This window comes from Phytophthora sojae (assembly GCF_000149755.1).
Source record: "Phytophthora sojae unplaced genomic scaffold PHYSOscaffold_2, whole genome shotgun sequence".
NCBI classification, from domain to species: domain Eukaryota; phylum Oomycota; class Peronosporomycetes; order Peronosporales; family Peronosporaceae; genus Phytophthora; species Phytophthora sojae.
Window position 1 is genome coordinate 2,788,858 of NW_009258116.1, and position 20,233 is coordinate 2,809,090.

Below are 20,233 nucleotides of genomic sequence, written 5' to 3' on the forward strand. Positions count from 1 at the left end.
ACGCTGATACCACTCTACTTAAAATGATCTCACCAATTCAACCAGTGTCACACCAAAACGACTGCGATGGTTTTCACGTGACTGGCATACCATTCTTGATTTCGACATTCAATCAAGCCCGACGCAGCGTTGCCATGGCTCAAGTCATCGATTCACCGCGTTTTAGGATCGATTCCGACAGCGATGAAGAGATCGACATCGAGCTTGGAGCTCGGCAAGACCCGACGTCTGAAGCACCAGCTGAACAAAATTTGGAGCATGATACTGCGTCGCTTCTAGGGCCAGAGCGACGAAGTAAGCGGGTAAGGACGGCAATATTGACCGTCTCCTTCCTCTTCCTTCTGGGTGTGAGCATCGGGTTGGCTGCGCGCTTTTCACGAGAACAGCCTGCATCGATAAACTCAGGGACTGGTGACGATTTCTCGGTGTCTTTCGGGAGCTTGGAGACAATTGGAGGCGAAGAAGTTCAAAACGGCGACGTGGTTCCCTTCCTTGATGTCCAGTTTACCGCGGACGAGAGGTCTGTGTTCGTTCTCAGCAAGACGCACTGGAACTCCTCCTTCATCGTGTACCCGACTGTGGTGAGGCGCGCGGCACCCGTGAAAACTGGACTAGAACGAGGCGGCATTTTGTTGGAAACCAACGACTTTGCCTTCCATTTCGAGCTGTCGCCAAGTAGACGGTACCTGCAGCTTGTTCAGGAATATCACTACGCAAGTCTTCGCAGAGACAAAGCTGAAGAGCTCCAACAAATGTTTGACGACAGTCAGTGGCCTGGATACGTGACCAAAGTCCCCATTTACGCGGAGACTGACAGCGCTTACTACATCCCGTCGGACGTCTTCCTCTCGAATGGATTCTTCGTGTCATCCCAGCTTGCTTCGTCCGATTTCACCGCGCTGGAGAAACCATCAGAGTCGTTTGAACGGAACACGATGCTGTTTGTCGAGTACGAGCTTGCTTCAGGAGTTATTGAGGTTAACTACGCGATCGGTTTGCTACCTGATGAGGTCATGCCTCAGCGAGTGGCCGACGATCGGATCGGATATTTCGCCAAACGTTTCACGCAGTACAGCATTCAAGGCCAAGAGCTCAGCGACGGCAACGGCTATCACTGGTGGGACCCGCAGGTGACAGTCATCCATCGCCGGAAACTCGAGCTTGATGCAACCAGAAACACTACTAAACATCCAATCGCGTACTATATCGACCCCTCGGTGCCGCCGGAGTGGAGAGAGGCGTTTGCGACGGGAGTGGAGGCGTGGGTCCCTGCATTTGAACGCATTGGATTCCCCAATGCGATCCGCGCGGTTCTTCCAGGTGATGACGACTGGCCAGCCGACTATAGGCTTGGAGATTTACGATTCAACAGCATTTCCGTGATGATATCGAAGGAGACGTATGCGTACGGCCCAACCGTTATTGACCCAAGGTCTGGGGAGATCCTGCACAGCGATATCGTGTTCGAGTACGGATTTTTCAACGAAGTGATATCTGATTTCGATATGAAGTCGCCCACAGACCCACCCCAGTCCCGTAGAGCCTCTACTTCAAGTATTAACGACGACACGGACACAACAGCTTCAGCCAAGACGTTCACTCACGTCCGCGCTGGTCGAAACCACCAGTGTGGGATTGCTCGTGAGCAGCAGCATCAACTTGATCGCATCATGCTACGGTCCTTTGCAGCTGATGGTGATGGCTACGTTCCCAAGAAACTCATCGCTCAGCACTTTGCGGGTATCGTTATGCATGAGGTTGGCCACACTCTCGGGCTACGACACAACTTTGCTGGATCGACTGCCTATTCTCGCGATCAGTTGCGTGATCCTGAATTTGTTGCTGAGCACGGACTTTCGACGTCGATCATGGACTATCTACCAGTGAATATTTTCTCGGACCTGACGCAGGATGAAGTGGGCAGGCACCCGTTCTACATGACCGCGATCGGAGCTTACGACTACGCTGCCATTGCCTACGGCTATTCCATTACCGATGACGAGGTTCCAGGATACAAACACCCGCATTTGACAGAGCTGGCCGCTGCTGCGCCGTTATTTCTTACTGACGAGGCGGTGGAGAATATGCTGAATCCTTACGCACAGCGATTCGACTTGTCCTCCGACCTGGTCGACTACGCTGCGGATCGCTTGCAGCTAGTGAAGAATGCTCGGAGTTCTGATGCGCTGTTGAACAAACTTCCAGATGATGCGTCATCGATGACGCTGTGGCAACGAGAGCGCATTCTACTGCGCATCATCGAGCAAGCTATCAGGATCGTGCGACCCATGCTCGGCGGGGTGAACGTCACCCACGCGCACCGTGTCAAGGACGAAGGCCCCTACAATGCCACCTTTGTATCTAGGGACACCCAACTCGAAGCGCTAGACCTGCTGCTACGTGCTATCGAAGCTGAAAGTGGGTTGTTCCCAGAGCCGAAGGACTACGGATTGTTCATGGAGGTGGTTGGCTTCGACAAAGGGAACTGCAACGAGGCGACGCTCGATTACGATTGTCTCGGGCGCGGACTTGTGGACGTCGGTGGCTATGTCCTCAATGTCCGAGGGAAAGCGTTAGTGGCGGCGCTATTTCCTGCTATGGACCGCATCGTGCAGCAAGATGTACTGAGCCCGTTGACGCTGGAAGAGTTACTGGACATCGTCTTCAATACACTGAACAACCACCTCACACCGACGAGCGACACGCTATATGCCCTGCTGGACGAAATCCTCCGAAACGCCATCAGCAACCGCGATACCGATGCACGTGTTAAGAAAGCTATCGAGAAGCAGTGGGGAGTGACTGAGCCTCCTGCAGTGGTCGTCGTGAAGCCCGATGGGGAAGGTAAATAGATGATAATTCTATTTAATAACTACGGTTCTATTTCTATTATTGCAATTTTTTTGTACTTATAGATAGTATTATCTTCTGATACACACATTAATGTTGTGGTAGAGTAATAAAATTTAGTAGTGTGATTACTAAAATCTATTAGGCTTCAAACTGTCTATAACAATTTCTTATTTAGTAGTTCTAAACGCACATCGCATTTCGTGCGGCTGGCAGGACCAATTAACAAAGCTTATAAATACCCCGAGCCAATCTGTACAACACTTTAGAAATTCGGGTTACAAAGGGGCAAGTTGTTTTACTAACCTCAATTAGCAACCTGAGCCACGACGAGACCACTGATATACGTCATTTGATCTCAGTGGTTACTTGCGGCTGGCAGGAGTCAATTGATACCATGTCGGCCATGCTGCTGTCTCGCCTGCGCAGCCGCGCGCCGGTCCGGCCGACGGCTCTTGCGTTGCGAAGCTGCTCTTCGCATGCTACTAGTAGCGACAAACCTACATCAGCAGTGCGTGTCCGCTATGCTCCGAGCCCCACAGGCTACTTGCACCTCGGCGGTCTGCGCACCGCGCTGTTCAACTATCTGTTCGCCAAGAGCTCCGGCGGGCAGTTCATTATGCGCATCGAGGACACGGACAAGGTTTGCTCGAATATACAGCAGTTCTGTATACATTCGTCTAGCTCCAGTGCTAATTGTTGCTCGTGCTGGCTGCAGACGCGCCAAGTGGAGGGATCGGTCGAGGCGCTCGTCAACAGCCTCCAGTGGTGCGGAGTCAACGAAGACGAAGGTGCGCGTGCAAGAATTACTGCTTGACGCTGGACAATAAGGCTAATGCTTATGCACTTTGTGTTGCAGGCCCTAACGTCGGAGGCCCCTACGGCCCGTACATCCAGTCGCAGCGTCTTCCGATCTACCAGGAGGCCGCCGAGAAGCTGATTGAGGTGCGCATACCATTCTTGCAGAATTGAAGAGGCATTTCACTGACTGTGGCATTGCTGCAGGGCGGCCACGCCTACCGTTGCTTCTGCTCGAGCGAGCGACTGCAGAAGCTGCGCGAGTCGCAGACCCGTCATGGAGAAGCGACGATGTACGACCGCGCGTGTCTTGGTCTGGACGAGAAGGAGGTGGAAGCTCGGGTGGCGCGGGGCGAGCCGCACACGGTTCGTTTGAAAATCCCCGAGGGCAAGACGGTGGTGAAGGATTTGCTGCGTGGATACGTGCAGTTCGACCACTCGGGCATTGACGACCAGGTCCTGATGAAGAGCGACGGCTACCCGACGTATCACCTTGCCAACGTGGTGGATGACCATGCCATGCATATTTCTCACGTCATTCGTGGCGAGGAGTGGCTGCCGTCGACTCCTAAGCACGTTATTCTGTACAAAGCCCTGGGATACGAGGCGCCGAAGGTGAGTCCATGGTAAAATATTTGTCACGTTGGAAGGAAGTGTGCTTATGATGGTCGTCTTTGGTGTTGTAGTGGGCTCACTTGGGTCTTCTGCTGAACGAAGACCGCTCCAAGCTGTCGAAGCGCCAGGGTGATGTCGCTGTCGAAGACTTCCGGGTTCGTGTGACGTTACTTCGTTTTGCTTGATAAGCGCAATTGTTGACTCAAATTCGACGTGCAGGACAAGGGATTCCTGCCTAGCGGCCTCGTGAACTTTGTGGCTCTGTTGGGTTGGAACCCTGCTGGCGGTAACAACCAAGAGATTTTCCAGATGAAGGAGCTGGAGAAACATGTACGAGACGCTGTACTATTGTCGTTCTTAAAAATTACCGCTGAATCCTGACATCTATACATTTTTGTATCGTAGTTCTCCATCGATCACGTGAACAAGGCCGGCTCGGTAGTTAACGTGGACCGCCTCCGCTGGATCAACTCCCGTCACGTCCGAGCGCTATTTGCTGAGGAAACGGCAACGGACGAGCACAAGCTGGCAGTTGTGAACGACGTGCTGCCCATGATTTCGTCAACTCTTGAACAGGCAGGATTCTCTACGCCAGCTGATGTGGTGGAGAAGTTCGGTCTTGACTACGTGTGGCGCGCCATGGACCTCATGAAGGAGCGTGTCAGCGCTCTTCCCGAGTTTGGACCGCTCTGCATCTCGTTCTTCACCGACCCTGACCTTAGCTCGTCTGTGGCCCAAGACATGAAGGCCAAGTACATTGACGAAAGCACGCCTGAGCTCGTAGCCGACGTGTGCTCCAGCCTGCGCAACCTGTCGGATGATGACTTCACCCCGGTAAGTAGTGAACGTAGCCATTGCCTATGTGAAGGAACTATTAGCTGACGCTTTTGCTGTTTTGCAGGACCACATCACGAAGAGTATCAAGGCTGTCGCTAAGAGCCGGAAACTGGGGCTGAAGAAGTACGTCGCGTTGCCAAAGTTACCATGCTGTTGGCGACCCTTTAGCTGACCCTTTGTGCTGTGTGCTTTGCGCAGGGTTCTCATGCCGATTCGGTACTATCTGACGGGCATGGATGTTGGCGCTGGACTTGGCGACACGATCGAGCTTTTGGGCCGCGATACCGTTATGAGACGCCTGGGCTAGGAGTAATGCGGTGTTCCGCCCAAATAGAGAGGGGCCACCGATGATCCACACGCATTCGAGTTTACAAACAAAATCTGGTATTCATGTTGAAGGGAACAGAATGTAGATGGGGCTCTATCCAGCAGCTCATTTCTTCTTGCGCTGAGTAGGCACTTTGCGTACAACTTGCGCGGTCTTGCCCGCGACCGCCTTGCGGTTCTTTGCCCGCTTCACAACTGATTTGGCCGCCGAGTTCTTCTTGGCCAGCGTCTGCGACAGCTTGCCCGGCAGCAAAACCTTGCCGGCCTTCTTCTGCTTCTTCTGGGCGTTCTTCTTGCCCGCCGAACCCGGGATCGTGATGCTCAGCTTGGCTTTCTTGCTGTTCGAGCGCATCACCTGCCGTACTGGTGCCTTCGCCTGAGTCTGCTGCTTCACCGTCTGCTGCTTCTTGCCGCCCTTGGGCTGTACCACACGCGTGGGCGACGCGACCTTCCTGACCTGCTGAGGTGCGTTCTTCTTCTTCTTCGGCTGCTGTGCTACGTTGTTCTGCTGCGCCCTGGGACTGACAACCAAGCGGCCAGAAGCGTTCTTAGCCGCCTTGTCCGCGCGCATTTGCCGCCGCAGCTTGGCGGTGGTGGCGGCAATGCTCGTCTTGGTCTTGCTCTCCGTGGCAGGAGCAGCCGCCGCCGGCAGACCGCGGTTCTTGTTTACCAGAGCCTTTCGCTGCGCTGCCTGGCCGTTCTTCACCGCCTTCTTCTGCTGCTTCTGTTGTTGTTGCTGCTGCGGCTTCTGCTGCTTGGGCGCCTTCCTCTTGCCAGCAGACTGCGGCTGTGGCAGCGGATTCTCGTTCTGCTTCTTCTGCTTCTTGGCCTCCTCCTTCTTCTGCAGCTTGTGCTCCTTCCTGCGCTCCTTAATCAGCGCGTCTGCAGGTGCAACACCAGTCAGTATCACATGCGATAGAGTATCTTTCTTGCTAGTCGCAGCAGGAGGAGGAGGACGCACCGAGAGACAGGTCCAGGCGCCCTTCGAGATCCACGCCGCGCGGACTCACGTTGGCGGCGAACGGATGCACGTCCGCGGGGATGGCGATGGAGGCGGCGGGGGTCGAGGCAGTCGCCATTTGGAGCTGAGGCCGAGGCTGACTAGGACTTGCTTGGTGGGTCTGCGGCGAGTTGCAGAGTGACCGCCACGTTCGACTTGCACCACTTGCAGTTTTGGCGAAAGATTTCCGTTTTGAAGGGGCGCCGTGAAGGGGTTTCAGCCAATAAATTCTCGATTCACCGCTCGAGCGAACCAATCAACGCGCGGAAATCCATGGAAAGATCGCTATTTTCAGAATCTATTGCTGGGCAAAAGGTGCAGAGCCCGGCCATGGGGCCCCATGCCTCTCTGGGCCTAACGTTAGGGCTGCCCCGTGGAGCCGTCGAGGAACTCGAGGTGCGCGGCCGTGGGCTCGAGCTGCCAGTCCTCGCGGATGTGCTGCTCGTTCCAGAACTTGGTGAGGTGGCGCTGGCCCGAGTCGCACAGCACCGTGACGATCGTGTGGCCCGGCCCGAGCTTGCGGGCGGCGCGCACGGCCGCAACGCAGTTGAGGCCGCTCGAGCTGCCCACGAAGATGCCCTCCTCGCGCAGCAGGAAGCGCGACATCTCGACGATCTCCTGGTCCGTCACCTTGAACGCGTCGTCGATCTTGGCCAGCAGGAAGTTCTCCGTCAGGCGGTCGATGCCCACGCCCTCGGCGATGGTGTCGTACCTGTGGCGGCGGACCTTGGTCTCAGCCTGCTGCGGCGCGTAGCACACGTTGCTGCGGACTTTGTTGTACAGACTCGAGCCAGGAGGGTCGGCCAGGAAAACCTGCACGTCCGGGTTCTGCTCCTTCAAGTAGGCCGAGGTGCCTGCGATGGTGCCTCCCGTACCTGCGGCCATCACAAAGGCGTCGACCGTTCCGTTGGTCTGGCGCCAAATCTCCGGCCCGGTCGTGGCATAGTGGCTGTCGAAGTTGGCCGTGTTCTCGAATTGGTCAGTGAAGTATCCTCCTAGAAAAGTCATTTGCACGAAATCATTAGCGCCAAGAGAGCGGCAGGTAGTAACAAGCTGCTTCAGAGTCACACGCGCACCTTCAGTGTTGCGTGCCAGCCGCTTGGCCTCGTTCACGTAGTGCTTGGCGTTCACGATGGACGCCGGCTTCACCAGCACGACCTCAGCGCCAAACTGCTCCAGGAGCTGACTCTTCTCCTTCGCCTGGTCGTCTGGCATTACAATAACGCACCTGTAGCCGCGGGCTAGACAACCGAAGCAGAATCACACGACGTTAGCTCCATCACTTCGCCACTTCAACTTAGCATCAGCCAAGACCACCGACCTCGTGCCATGAGCGACAGACTGATGCCCGTACTACCGGACGTTCCCTCGACAATGGTTCCGCCCTCTTTCAGGAGCCCACGACGCTCCGCATCCTCCACGATTCCTTTCGCGATTCGATCCTTGGAGCTGCCACCCGGATTCAGGAACTCGGCTTTAGCCTGGAAGCACCAAGCGTACAATGGACCCCTCCCCGATCAGTCAATTGACTATAACAAACTTGCACATAGTATTGAATCCCACCAGAATCGTGCAGCCGGTGGCCTTGGACAGACTGGTGAGCTCCACCATGGGCGTGTTGCCCACGAGACCGGGGAAGCCGGCCAAGTACTGCTCCTTCTTCGCCTTCTTGCGGAGAACGCGGCCCCACGACGCATCGCCGCTCACTGCCAGCTCCACCACCTTCCAGAGAGACAGCGACGCCATCGTCACGCACAGCCCCCATCGCCAGAGCGACGCGCTCCAGTGCCCGCCGCTCTCCATCGCCGCTGCAATTTCAAATTGTGACGCACTCAACTGCCGCCATAGATTATTAACCAATCAAACCGATCTTTTCAAAACACTTTCATCCAATTAGATAACATTCAACTTCAACTTTCTGATTCGGACAGCTTGTCGATGGCTGCTAGGAGTCCGTTGCAGTGCTGCACGTCCAGCCCCAGCGCTACTGCCTCTCTGTTGTCAATAGCACAAGGTTCACAAGCTGGAGTCAGCAACAGGCGTTGCAGTCGTATACAAAAACACCATAAAATGTCCACATACCTCTGGATCTCCTCCAGGTCGAGCAGCAGCTGCATGCGCATCTTCTCCGTGTCCGAGACAGAATTGTTGGTCAGAGTGGAGCTCGATCCGGAGTGTCGTTGCAGTTTACGACTCTTGAGCGACTCCTCAAGCTCCAGCGCCGACCTCAGCAGCTCCGACGACAAGGCCGAGTACACGTCGCACACTTCCTCCACGATGGACAGGAGCAATTGGTGCCTTTTGGTCGAGTCGAAGTGAACGCCCCACTTTTCCAGAAATTCTTGCATTGGCCTGCATATACGTAGCGAACGTAAGTTTTGTGTAAGCCATGAATGGTAATTGAATGCTAAATAAGCATACCGGATGATGTTCGGCACGTAGGTCGACGGTGTCGTTGGTGGGGGTTTGTTCGTCATCTGGTACTGGCCCTTCACAGTGCTGAAACAGCAATGGGAATACGTAAGTACAAGCTTCAGCACTACATCTCGGAGCTCGCTTTCAATGTCACGTGTGCACGTACCGGATCGCAGGAAGCACTTTTTTGCAGTCAGCAGCAACCATTGTCACAGCTGCTGACCAGCAGCCTGCCTCGAGCTCGGCTAACGATGCCAGCGGCTGCATTCATGAAGGACATCAAGCACAGTTCTGCGTTAGCAAGGTCGTTGCATGCGTCTCTAGAACAGGTATCAACTAAACAAACCTCTTGGAAAAGCTCGGTCACGAACATCCGGCTGTCATCTGTAAAGCCTTCAACTTGAGTTTTTACTACTGCAAGGAGATCTTGTGATACCTGGGAAGTACAATAAGAAGGATACGTTAGAGACGCCACCCTTATCATCATTACGTTGGTGACACCACCACTTTACCTTCTCGTACAACACGTGGAAGTCGCTGCCAGCTAACAGTATATCTTCTTCCGTCGACAAAAAATAAAGTGGCACAGCGGCGAAGTCAATCTTGGTGCCGCTGTTGAGCACTGCAACTGCATTGAGCAAGGGCTCTTTCCAGATCTCAATGTAATACGCGAAAAGCTGTACGCAGATCTTGCAAAAGTTGGGGAGGAGCGGTGGGAGGAAAATCCGCTCACTCCAGCAGTCTTGCATCGCTTGCCACAGGCGCTTCGAGTTTTCAAAGACCAACGACGTCTTGTCGATCACAGACGACGAGTCTGCTGCAGTTGGCTCGTCACGCTTCACGCCAAACGACTTTTCTAAACTTGAGGCCAACTGCGATGCTCGAAGCTGGAAGTACACATCAATATTCCACTTTTCTTTGAACTCGAGCACACTCTCGTGGGACCGGAAGCGGGTTTTCATAACGTCACTTTTGCAGAATCGCTCCTCAATATCGGCAAGAAACCGCATACTGATCGTGTAGCTTTGGTGAAATCGCTCGGGGTCTGCCGCTTGAAAGATAACGCCGTGTTTGGACGAGAGGATTTCCTGCAGAGGCTTCCAAATCGCGTTTCCTAGGATGTCCACTGAGCATTTGGCCTCTCCTTGACATACAGACAGCGCCAGTGTCCCCGCAAATTTGCTAGTAATGAAGTCCAGGATCGACTCATAAATCTGTGGCAGACCCTCGCAGGACCCACGGACTCGACCGTCGAGTTTGCCACGAGTCAAATTTTCCTCTGCAAAAGGCTGCACCAGTAGACGTCCGATCATCTCCTCAGGGATGTGGCTCTTGTGCAGCAGCACATAGGCTCGCAGCAAGTAGCTCAAAGTGAGCGAGCTGATCGCGTGGTCGCGGTTGTAAAACGTATCGGGGAAGATTTCGGTCGCGAACTCCGTCTCCAGTCGGCCAAGCAGCGTTTCTTCAATCACAGCAAGGCGCTTTTCCTCCCTCTAGGACATCACAACGCACCCTCGTCAGCTTTAGCGCCACTCACATCAACTGCTGCACGCACAATACCTGAATCGCATTGAGGTGCATGCCGTTCATGAACTCCAGATCCAGCTGCACGAAGATCTGCGCCGCACGCTCGAGCTTCGCGCAGCCTTCAGCCGCGCTGGTGGCGTTGAGACACTTCTTCACGCGCTCGAAGTTGTCGAACTCGTCGTCGCTTTCCTCGTCCGAGTCGATGGGGCCGCTTGTCTCCAGCTCGCCCTCGTCGCTGTCCGCGGGGGACTCGATCTCCAGCAGCTCCTCCAGCAGCAGCAGCTTCTCCGAGATCTTGATGCTCAGCTGCAGGTCCTTCTCCTGCTGCTGCAGCTCGTCCGCCGTCTGCAGCTGCGACTGGATCTTGCCTTGAAGTGCAGTCTACACGCACACACAGCAACAGACACAGTGAGTCAAGGCGTTCAACAAGCGTTCAGCCGCCTCTACGCCACGTACCATGGCGTGCTGCACTTCGTCCACGCGCTTGAGCACCGCCAGGATAGGCGCGCGCACGCTGGAGACGGCCTCGTCCACGCCCTTGAGCTTGGACGAGAGCTGCAGGAACTCGGCGTAGTCCTCGTTGATGATGGCCACGAGCTGGTTCTCGAGCGACGTCTGGAACTGCTTGAGGTCCTGGTGGATGGTCTCCATGGGGCTGCGCGCGCGGCAGTCCTCCAGGAACGCGCCCACCTCGAAGCCCTCCGCGGAGAAGGCCTCCTCCTCGAAGCAGTACTTGCCCAGCACCATCTCGCCCGTCCGCCACGTGCGCCGCTATGGATACAATAGTGAGCGCCCAAATAGAAGGCCCATTCTGCCTTTTGGGTGCTGGTCTCGCGGTGAAAAGAGCCCAAAAGCGGCGATAAATGGGTCAAGCGATCGGAGGATCGGCTGTGGTAGAGAGAGCAATCGCTCGACTTGAAGCTGGAAGGACGGAGCCCGGAGGCGAACATGGCGGACGCGGAGCGGCGCGTGCAGTCGATGCCGCACCAGCGTCTGGACCGAGACCCCTCGCGGTGCGACGCGCAGCAGAAGAAATGACCCATAACGATTATAAGGAGGTGCTCATTTGTGTTTATTGCTTGCTTGTGGCAGCTTGACGACGTTCCCGATCCCGGGCTTCATGGCGTCCACATTCCAGGTACAAAGCAATTGTATCGTGGTTTTAGCTGCTTTTGTTTGGAGAGTGTGGCTCAGTTTGGTCAATACTTGTGCTAGGAGCCCGACGCTGACGCTGCTGGCGGTGAAGCTCCGAAGCCTGCCGGTAGGTATTATAGCTCTGGGTGGATCGCTACTTGCTCGCCAGTAACGGGAAACTGATGAACTTATTCTGGTTGATTTAGCGTCGCCGGTGAAGGTGCGGCCTCCGCCGATGTCGGCTGGCAACCGGTACTGGATGCCCGACCACCTGTGTAAGGTGAGATGGAGGCAGCATTTGATCAGATACCACGTAGCTGTGGATCTAAGAGCTGTGTTGTGTGTGACGTCCAGGTATGCTACGACTGCTCCGCGGCCTTTTCTCTCTTCCGACGTCGTCACCATTGCCGACTGTGCGGCCAAATCTTTTGCTACGAGTGCAGCAACAACTTCGTGGACGGGGCGCCCCATGGCTTTCCGAACGCCATCCGAGTGTGCAAGTTCTGCCTTCAATTCGCGGATGCCGCTGGGAAGAAGAAGACAAAGACGAGGGAGAACGAACTCGGTCGGAGCTCGATCGGCAGCTTGGACGGGAATGACACGGCGAACGATTCGTTTTCGAGTCGGTTTGATCGCTCGTCGCACCGGTTGAGTGGAGAGCTTGGCGCGAAGAAACCGTCGCCACTGGTCTTCGGTCCACCCGTTGACCCAAACGAGTTGCCGGCATCGTTGCTATCACCCGTCGACTCGAACTCAAGCGACCCCGCGGGCTTAGAACCGAATGCAGACCCAACGAGTGCTACAACGGAGTCTGTGGATTTCTTCGAGGAATCGGACAGCGTAGAAGTGAAACGGAGGTTTCGTGCGCGAGTGCGCTCCAGGCGGAGACATTCCAGCGCGGAGTTGCTGGGTGCGATTGAAAGCGGGGGGTTAATGGATGCGGAGCTGCTGGCTCTTACTATGGGGCGAAGCATGGCGTCTCCGAAAACAACAGAGATTGCGACCGTCCCTGAAGAGCCACAGTCAGGGAATGCTGCTCACAACAGCAACAGCCTCCACACACAGCGGGAAATGGTGCTGGATAAGTACATGGTAAGTGACGACATGCACGCTAGACTCCTCGAAATGACTGGCGCTGATTTATTATTTTTCAATGTAGCAAAACGCACACGAGCAAATCCGGACTGGGATCAAGAGTTTGGTGTCGTCGATACCTGACAGTTTGCCGGAGTCAGAGTCGATGGATACGCAGCATCTGGCGGTGACGTTGGAAGACATGGCTTTTGTCGTGACGGGCCACTTGCTCTTCAGTATGAATTTCCGCTCTCCAAGTGGCTTCAATTACACCAATCTCGTGAAGGTGAAGAGCATTGCCATGCCCAAGCGCGCTCACACGAGCAAGAAGGAGCCGAGTTACAATTTTAAGTGGCTGGCTGGAACAGTTTGCCACAAGCACTTGAGTCACAAGCAAATGGCACGCCAGGTCGTGAACCCTCGCATCCTGCTATTCGCCTGCGGGATTAGTTACGACCGCTCTAATGGTACGGGGCGCATGAGCTCGCTCGATACTTTGCTGGAGCAAGAAAAAAGTTACATGGCCATTCTCGTTGACAAAATTTCGGCGTTGGAGCCAGATGTGATTTTCGTGGAGAAGACTGTATCACGATACGCCCAAGAGCTGCTGTGTGAGCGCCGAATTTCAATCGTCCTGAACGTAAAGAGTGAAATGCTGCATCGGATCGCTCGCCACACTGGAGCTGAAGTCCTTACATCAGTGGACCATGTCGATAAGGCAGATCCTGCTAAAGTTATCGGCCGGTGCCGAACATTTTCGGTGAAATCAATCCCCACTGTTCCCGATGAAGGGCTGTCACCAGGAAAGAAATCGCTGCAGGCACTTGCTGGTGTGTTTATGAAGGCTCCTGCTGTGCCTAGCAGATTACGATCCGACACGTACCTATACCTTGACGGATGCGATCCCCTCAATGGCTGCACAGTGCTTATTACTGGGCCGTCAAAGCAGACGTTACGCGTACTCAAACAGTTGACTCGGACGGTCTTGTCAATGACATACCAATTGCTGCTGGAAGCTCACGTTCTTTCCGATCTGGACCTGAACAAGAACATGCTGATGTCGAAGGAGAGTGCAGAGCTGGTTGAAGAACAACGCACCACGTGGTGCACTACGTCAACGTTACGTGTCCGTGACCCTGGTTCGTCAAACCCTCGCTATCACCAATGCGTTGAAGCGAAACATCTTCGCATTACAGCTTGCTCTGAAGACGACGTATCGTTTGGTAACTTTCTAAACCAAGAATTGGCAGCACTCACTCTAAAGTGCCAGGTACGCGCTCACTTCTACGGATGAATTGTTGAAAATAACTAACGGTGGGGCTACTCGCTTTTGTTTCTGGTTGTAGAATGTGAAATGCAATCGTTTGATGGCGGATCATGTTCATTCGTTCAGCTGTCGGACTGGAACGATTACCATTTCCTTTGAGGAGCTACCGGATAAAAACAAGCAGTCGCTGTCATTGTCCATGAGTCAAGTGAGCGACAATGGAGCGACTGATAAATCATTTGGGTCATTCAGCGAGCTGTCTTTCACCATGGGGTCTGAAAGGGATATCAACTTACAGGCGATGATGACACCAAACTCTTTTTCGCAAACGTCGATCAATGAAGATGAAACTGCAGTAGCTGCGGTGAATGGGTATCCGACGGTCATTTTCTGGCGATGGTGTCGTGAATGCAATGGCGTGATCACACCTTTCATCCCGTTAGAGAAGTACATTTACAAGTACTCGTTTGCGCGATTCCTGGAAGTTCTCTTCTCGGAAGCAGACGGACCGGCAGCGCCAATATCGCCGACGGCAGACTGCACACACTCTTCTATGGAGTCGCATGTGCTTTTCTTCAACATTGGGAACTCTGTTGCCCGATTCGATTTCTCAAAACAGGTATCACTTCGTCTCGGTCGTGCAGATTTGCATCGAAACAATGGGGCATTCCTCAAGAATCCTTCCTGGGAGAAAACAGAGCGCGCGGTGGTGGAGAAGGTTGTCACTAGTCGGCTGAAAGAATTGAATGAGCTCCTGGAGTCGCTGATCAGCTCTTTTTCGGAAAAGGTGCAGGGCATCAACCAGGCCGTTGAAGCCTTTGAACGAACTGATACGGGGCACCACGAACGAATCCTTCTCGAAGTCATGTGCATCTCGAAGTTGGTACGAAGTGGAAACGCGGTTTTCTCGCACAAACTGGAACGACTGAGCGAGGAGCCAGCGGACAGTTTGGGTGCTTGTGACGCCACGCAGCGCGCGTTGTATTTAATGGCATGCAAGTGGATCGCCTGCATGCTACGACTTCGCAAGCTTATTAAGAAGCATCTCTCGACCGAGGGTACTCCCCCAGCTCCAAATAGCGGGTCGTTTACTCTAGGAGGGATCACCTTCCACCCAACGGCTGTGCTGTCACCGATATCGTCCCCTCGGGTCATAGAAGAATCAACACTGACGCCCAGTGCAATTGTGAAGGAGCCCGATTGGGGTGGAGACCCTGAACCGTTGGTTCGGCGGAGGAGTAGCGGGACTCTTAGTACTGTGACGGAGTCTGAAGCATTGCCAGGGAAAGCAGTGTCTTCTGCTTCAACTATTGCGAGCCTCGAGTCGTCGAAGAGGCCATCAATACCGTTTCCCGCTCATTCCAGCAGCTGTGGGGATATGAAGGAGGTGCGTAGTTTTCAGGCGATCGGACGTGTTGCTAGTGTATTTAAATCGATATTTTATGCGTTGTAGGGTCGAGCTGGTTGGAAGGAGGCATTGTGGGATCTCTACCGCGTTCTCGGACGATCAGAACCAGGGAGTGACTTCACCATCGAACTTCCCGACGCCTTAATTGCTGGTCATCCTAGTTTACCGCATCGCTCGAAGTCGCGAATCGTGCTGGTAAATGAATCCCAGCCGATCACATGCGTTGCATATGCTCTTTCGACGGACTCGTATGAGGAGGAGCTGGATGGGTGGAAACTTCGCGTTCATAGCGAAGCGGTGGAGTCGGCCGCTTCGCACAAGAAGAAACGTGACGGATCAAGTGTGATATCCACAAATTGGTCCCGCGCTGCTCTCGAGACAACCCTGAATGCACCTTTCAAGTTCGTTTCGGTCGAGATGCCACTGCACCTATCACTTCTCTCAGGAAAGGCTTCTTCTACCTCGTCAAGCACATGCTGGGAGATGTCGACCATAGCTTACTACCCGCTTCAGGTACGCCTTGTTTTTATCATGTGCCGGCAGTAACTACCACTCACCCAAGTGCTGTTGATGTGCTTTGCTTAGTTCGAAGTGCTCCGTGAACTATTTTATGGCAGTCTCCACAGCTTCGTTTTCTCGATATCTCACGTCGCAAATTGGAACGCCAACGGTGGCAAATCCGGTGCTTCGTTCTATCGAACACTTGACGACCGCTTTGTTATCAAACATATTTCGTCAACGGAAATGCAGGTACGTGCCGTTTTGACTTTTGTATAGTGCTATCAGAAAAAATGATTAACCAAATGTTCTTGGATGCGGATGATCAGAGCTTCCTGGGCTGCCTTCCGGGCTACTTCAAATACATGGCCGCCATCTACTTCGATGGCAAGGCTAGCCTCTTATCTAAGACCGTCGGACTTTATCAGACAACTATCACCCGAAAGGATTCTGGACAGAAGGCGGTACAATACATCTGCGTCATGGAAAACGCGTTCTACCAAAAGCAGCTCGCGCTGACCTATGACCTGAAAGGAAGCTCTCGGAACCGATTCGCCAAACCGCGACCAAGTTCAGAAGCCCCGCAAAATGGAAGTCGCGTCCTCCTCGACGGTAACTTTTTGGAGTTCACCAAAGGCCATCCCGTGGGCGTACTGGCTGAAGACCATCAATTCCTGCTGAAGGCGGTGCAGAACGACACCGCATTTCTCTACTCCATTAACATCGTGGACTATTCAATGGTCGTGGGGCTGAGCTATCGGGAAGACGTCGTGGAGGAGATCGACGACGCCCCATCCGAAATGACAGTTGGAATCATCGATTACCTGCGCCAATTTGATCTGATCAAGCGGGTGGAGAGTGTTGGCAAATCCGTTGGTATGATCGCTGGACAGTCTTCCCCCACTATTATTGAGCCAGGGCTCTACGGAAAGCGCTTTCGAGATGCTATACGCCGATATTTTATGCCGGTAACTCCAATATCCTCCGGCACGAATGATGATAAATAAATTGCGCACTACATACAGCGCTTAATGATCTTAAAACCAATGTTGTTCGAGTCTGGAGTTGTAGCAGCTACGAAGGTGGTGATGGAGAGGCAAGCGCTCGACTAATGGCTTCGATGTGTGCGGATGTCGACACGATCGGCAAGATACAACGGCATCGCGTAAACTGGACTGCGTGTCGTGAGCACTTCTTCCGAAAGTTTTTCGTCCCGATGCTAACACCTCGAAGTCCATTCGTGACAGGGAACGCAAACTGAAGCGCAGACTTGATTGGTGCGCAGGGAAATGGATGCTTACCACTGAGGGTTGATTTTTGTCGGAATGTGAAGTGCATTTTGGGCGGTGGTTGGACTGAAATGGTGAAACCAGCGGGCGCTTTGGCCTTGAGCTCTGCTGTAGCCATCCGAAGCGCTGGGACTAGGATCACGCGGCTCGCCATAGCATCAACGAACCGAACAGTATCGTCAATTGTCATCGGCAACTGCAACATCGGGGGGTCCTTATCTCCAGCGCCGAAGCTGCGCAAGTTTATCGCTTGAATGCAATCTGCAAGCGGAATCGTGAACTCGGTTGACTGGACCCCAACGCAGTCGACAAAACACTCCCCCGTCAAGCGATTGACTGATGATACGCTGCGAATTGAGACCTTCTCACCCTTGCGAGTGAACTCTCGGTCGCACAACGTTTCACCGTAGGTCCAGTTGAGATAGCAAAGCAAAGCCATTGAGCATGAGTGCGAGAAAAAACCGTGGTACGTAACGCAAGATTCCAAGTCATACCCGTCCAGCCGAAATGAAAGCCCACACTGGTTCAAGTGCATCAACACATCCAGAGAAGGTTAGTTTCACTTTGCCATTGTCCCCCCAGGCAAAGTGCAAGCTTACCTTTTCAATGATCAGCATGACACTTCGACCACTAATATTCACGCCACGCTGGAAGACTCGCTGTGCCATGTATAACGTACAGCTTCCCTCACGAAATGCTGCAGCCCGTAATCGTCCTCGGTACCCGCGGAAGATTCGTTGAATTACACCTGCTTGCACTTGCCATCGACGATGAAGCTGTCGGAAAGCGTATCCCTTGTATATGCGCTGGATTGCTTCAGCACTAGTACGTCTCAGCTCTCGTAAAAGATAGTTCACGTGAAGACGGCGATGCATGGCATCTGCTTGTTGCTGCCTAATGTCATCAAGGAGCTTCTCTCGCCGAATTACAGCACGCAACTGGAATCCACGATATACTCTTTGAACATCTATAGCTGCCCGTGAGCGAGCGATGGCACTTCGAAGCTGCTGCCTAGTCTTCAGTATAGAAGGGATCAACATAATTTTCTGCAAAACGCTTTTTGTAGACCCGGGTTGTTGGTTTTCGTTCCCCTGGCTCGGTTCTTCTGTGAGACTTGCAGCCGGATCAACAAATACTACCGCGTTTAGGAGAATTTCAGCGGTTGGCTTGGTCAGTCGTAACTTCGACCTCGTTTCGGAAAATTGAGCGAGGTCGCTTGGCTTCACATTCAGCCCGACGAACTCCTGTTGATAAAGCTGAGTAATTGTGCTCTTTTGCGCAAGCAAACGCGTATCCGGTGCCTCTTTTCGAAAACTTTTTTGCCGCATGGAAGAGCTCATGTTACTGCTTCCCCGACTTATAAGGGCTTTGTGGCTTTTGTGTGGGATTCCAACCTCGGACTTGTTTCCGTCGTCCGCTTCTCTTTCTGCTTGAGCCGTTATTCTGAGAACTTCTTCGTCGGTCAGGTAGAGAGCGTTTATTAGGCACAACTTCGGGTCGTCCATAGGAGTGATTACCGTGTAATGGTTCAGTTTTGATACCATCAAACGAACCTTTTTACCCTTCTTGGAAGTGAACACCTCCTTTAGCAGGACATTCACTTGTCGAAAATTGAAGATGGAGCAAAACCGATGATAGTTGAGAAGCAAGCGGTCAACCATATGAACACGATGAAGGTAGCCAGGAATGGCATATTCCTGGGGTGACTGAGCTAGCGCTTTTGCGTAATTTGCTTCGGCTCGAGAGAGTTGGTCGTTGCTTTGACACAAAATAGCCAAATCCAGGAATGCCTGTGCATCCGTTGGGCGCAATAATTGTGCAGGCTGGAAAAATCGTGTTCCGCTCTGTTCATTACCACGGACAACAACAAGAAGTGAGTCGACCGTGGACAGTTGATACTGAAGCAAACCTTACCTCGGCGATTTCTTCGTTTCTAACCCCTAATTCTTTCGCTCGCTTCAGAAATGTCATTGAGATTTCGCAATCTTCGCACATGGCTTGCAGTAGCACTGAGTAGAAGAAATGAAACTTTGACGACATTGGAAAAAGCCGTAACCCATCTTCGCCAAGTGTCCGCGCTCCTTTGAAATCGTGCAGACCCACGTATCGCACCATGAAGCACGCGAATAGCGAATCTTCTGAACAACTCTCTAGTTCACATCCTTTGCACCTCAAGCGCTTCCTGTGAATTTCACTTTGACGAACAAGTTCTCGGACGTGTCGACTTCGTTCAAATCGAACGGCCACGGCGCGCTGTCTACCTTTCCACCCTCGGTAGCAGCGTTGGATCTCGGTGGCCACGTCACAACGCCTCTTATGCAGAATTGCCATTACAATGCGCCACAAACGACGACCGCGAATATACCGCTGGAAGTTTGTAATTCTCTGGTTCATAACTCGAATGTGCTGGTACCACAACTGATCGCGACACCGATGGCCCCGATACCAAGCCTGGATTTGAGTCGCTCGGTTGTTCCTCTTCCTATCCAGCCGCGCAAGTACTTTCCGGTACACAACCACTCGCCGAAATGCGAATTGAATGCGCGAAGCCGCATGCTGGTTCCGCAAGCAGTAAAACGCTCGCCACTCGTTTCGAGCGGCCACGCCACGGAAAATCTTTTGGATCTGCGTAGCTGCGTAAATGGCTTCATGGCCATAGTGGGTCAATACCGATGCCGGCACATCAAGCTCCGATTGCTGCTGCTGCTGTTTCCACGCACGTTTAAGCGACGAATGATAGAGAATCAGCACGCGCTCATCCAGCGCCGGTAGTGTCGGTGTATAACTTTCCGGTGCATGGTCTCCGTTCTTGCGGCAATACTTTAATCCAGTATTTTTGTCGAGAAGGAGTCGCGGGACATGCTTCCTCCCTCTCTTAGCGCTCTGCCTCTTGTCTCGAATTGTAGCAACCTGTTGTTTACTGTGGTTAGACGACTGTTGCTCGCTCTCCTGGCGCTCCTCCGTGCTCATAGGCGGCGCCCAAGTCCCTGGCTCGCCATACTGAAGACTGCCGCGTAGTCTCAGAGCCGCGTCGATTAGGTACGGTAGACGTGTCACCTCCGACTCGGGCTGCTGTCTCCTCGGCTTGGGCTTCGCGTGTCGAGGCCGCACCGGCGGCGCCATGAGCAAAATGGTCGTTACCACTTCAACTTCGGAATGCAGCGCTGTGATTGGCTGAATGGTTCACTAATTTC

At 53.4% G+C, this 20,233-nt stretch overlaps 4 protein-coding genes across 4 annotated transcripts; 2 read left to right on the forward strand and 2 right to left on the reverse strand.

Moving 5' to 3' along the window:
• Positions 1–134: 134 nt before the first annotated feature.
• On the forward strand, positions 135–2,852 carry PHYSODRAFT_480264 (hypothetical protein; the record flags this gene model as incomplete). Its single annotated transcript, XM_009520605.1, has 2 exons — positions 135–411; positions 463–2,852. The coding sequence occupies 2 exons, from the start codon at positions 135–137 to the stop codon at positions 2,850–2,852; spliced, it is 2,667 nt and encodes an 888-aa protein (XP_009518900.1).
• A 1,628-nt stretch (positions 2,853–4,480) lies between these two features.
• Positions 4,481–8,518, reverse strand: PHYSODRAFT_284757 (hypothetical protein). Its single transcript, XM_009520606.1, has one exon. The coding sequence runs from the start codon at positions 7,640–7,642 to the stop codon at positions 6,788–6,790; it is 855 nt and encodes a 284-aa protein (XP_009518901.1). The 5' UTR covers positions 7,643–8,518; the 3' UTR covers positions 4,481–6,787.
• Positions 8,519–11,317: 2,799 nt separating this feature from the next.
• PHYSODRAFT_295941 (hypothetical protein) lies at positions 11,318–16,757 on the forward strand (the record flags this gene model as incomplete). The annotated part of the gene is made up of 10 exons (XM_009520607.1): positions 11,318–11,382; positions 11,462–11,507; positions 11,585–11,630; positions 11,710–11,783; positions 11,858–12,595; positions 12,663–13,847; positions 13,924–15,231; positions 15,298–15,765; positions 15,838–16,002; positions 16,080–16,757. The coding sequence occupies 10 exons, from the start codon at positions 11,318–11,320 to the stop codon at positions 16,755–16,757; spliced, it is 4,773 nt and encodes a 1,590-aa protein (XP_009518902.1).
• A 67-nt stretch (positions 16,758–16,824) lies between these two features.
• PHYSODRAFT_480618 (hypothetical protein) lies at positions 16,825–20,162 on the reverse strand (the record flags this gene model as incomplete). Its single annotated transcript, XM_009520608.1, has 6 exons — positions 16,825–17,559; positions 17,639–18,085; positions 18,170–18,295; positions 18,491–18,883; positions 18,954–19,824; positions 19,972–20,162. The coding sequence occupies 6 exons, from the start codon at positions 20,160–20,162 to the stop codon at positions 16,825–16,827; spliced, it is 2,763 nt and encodes a 920-aa protein (XP_009518903.1).
• Positions 20,163–20,233: the final 71 nt, after the last annotated feature.

What these genes read in the sequence shown, in the direction of transcription:
- PHYSODRAFT_284757 (XM_009520606.1), bottom strand. Translation starts at nt 7,642, where the DNA reads ATGCCAGACGACCAGGCGAAGGAGAAGAGTCAGCTCCTGGAGCAGTTT.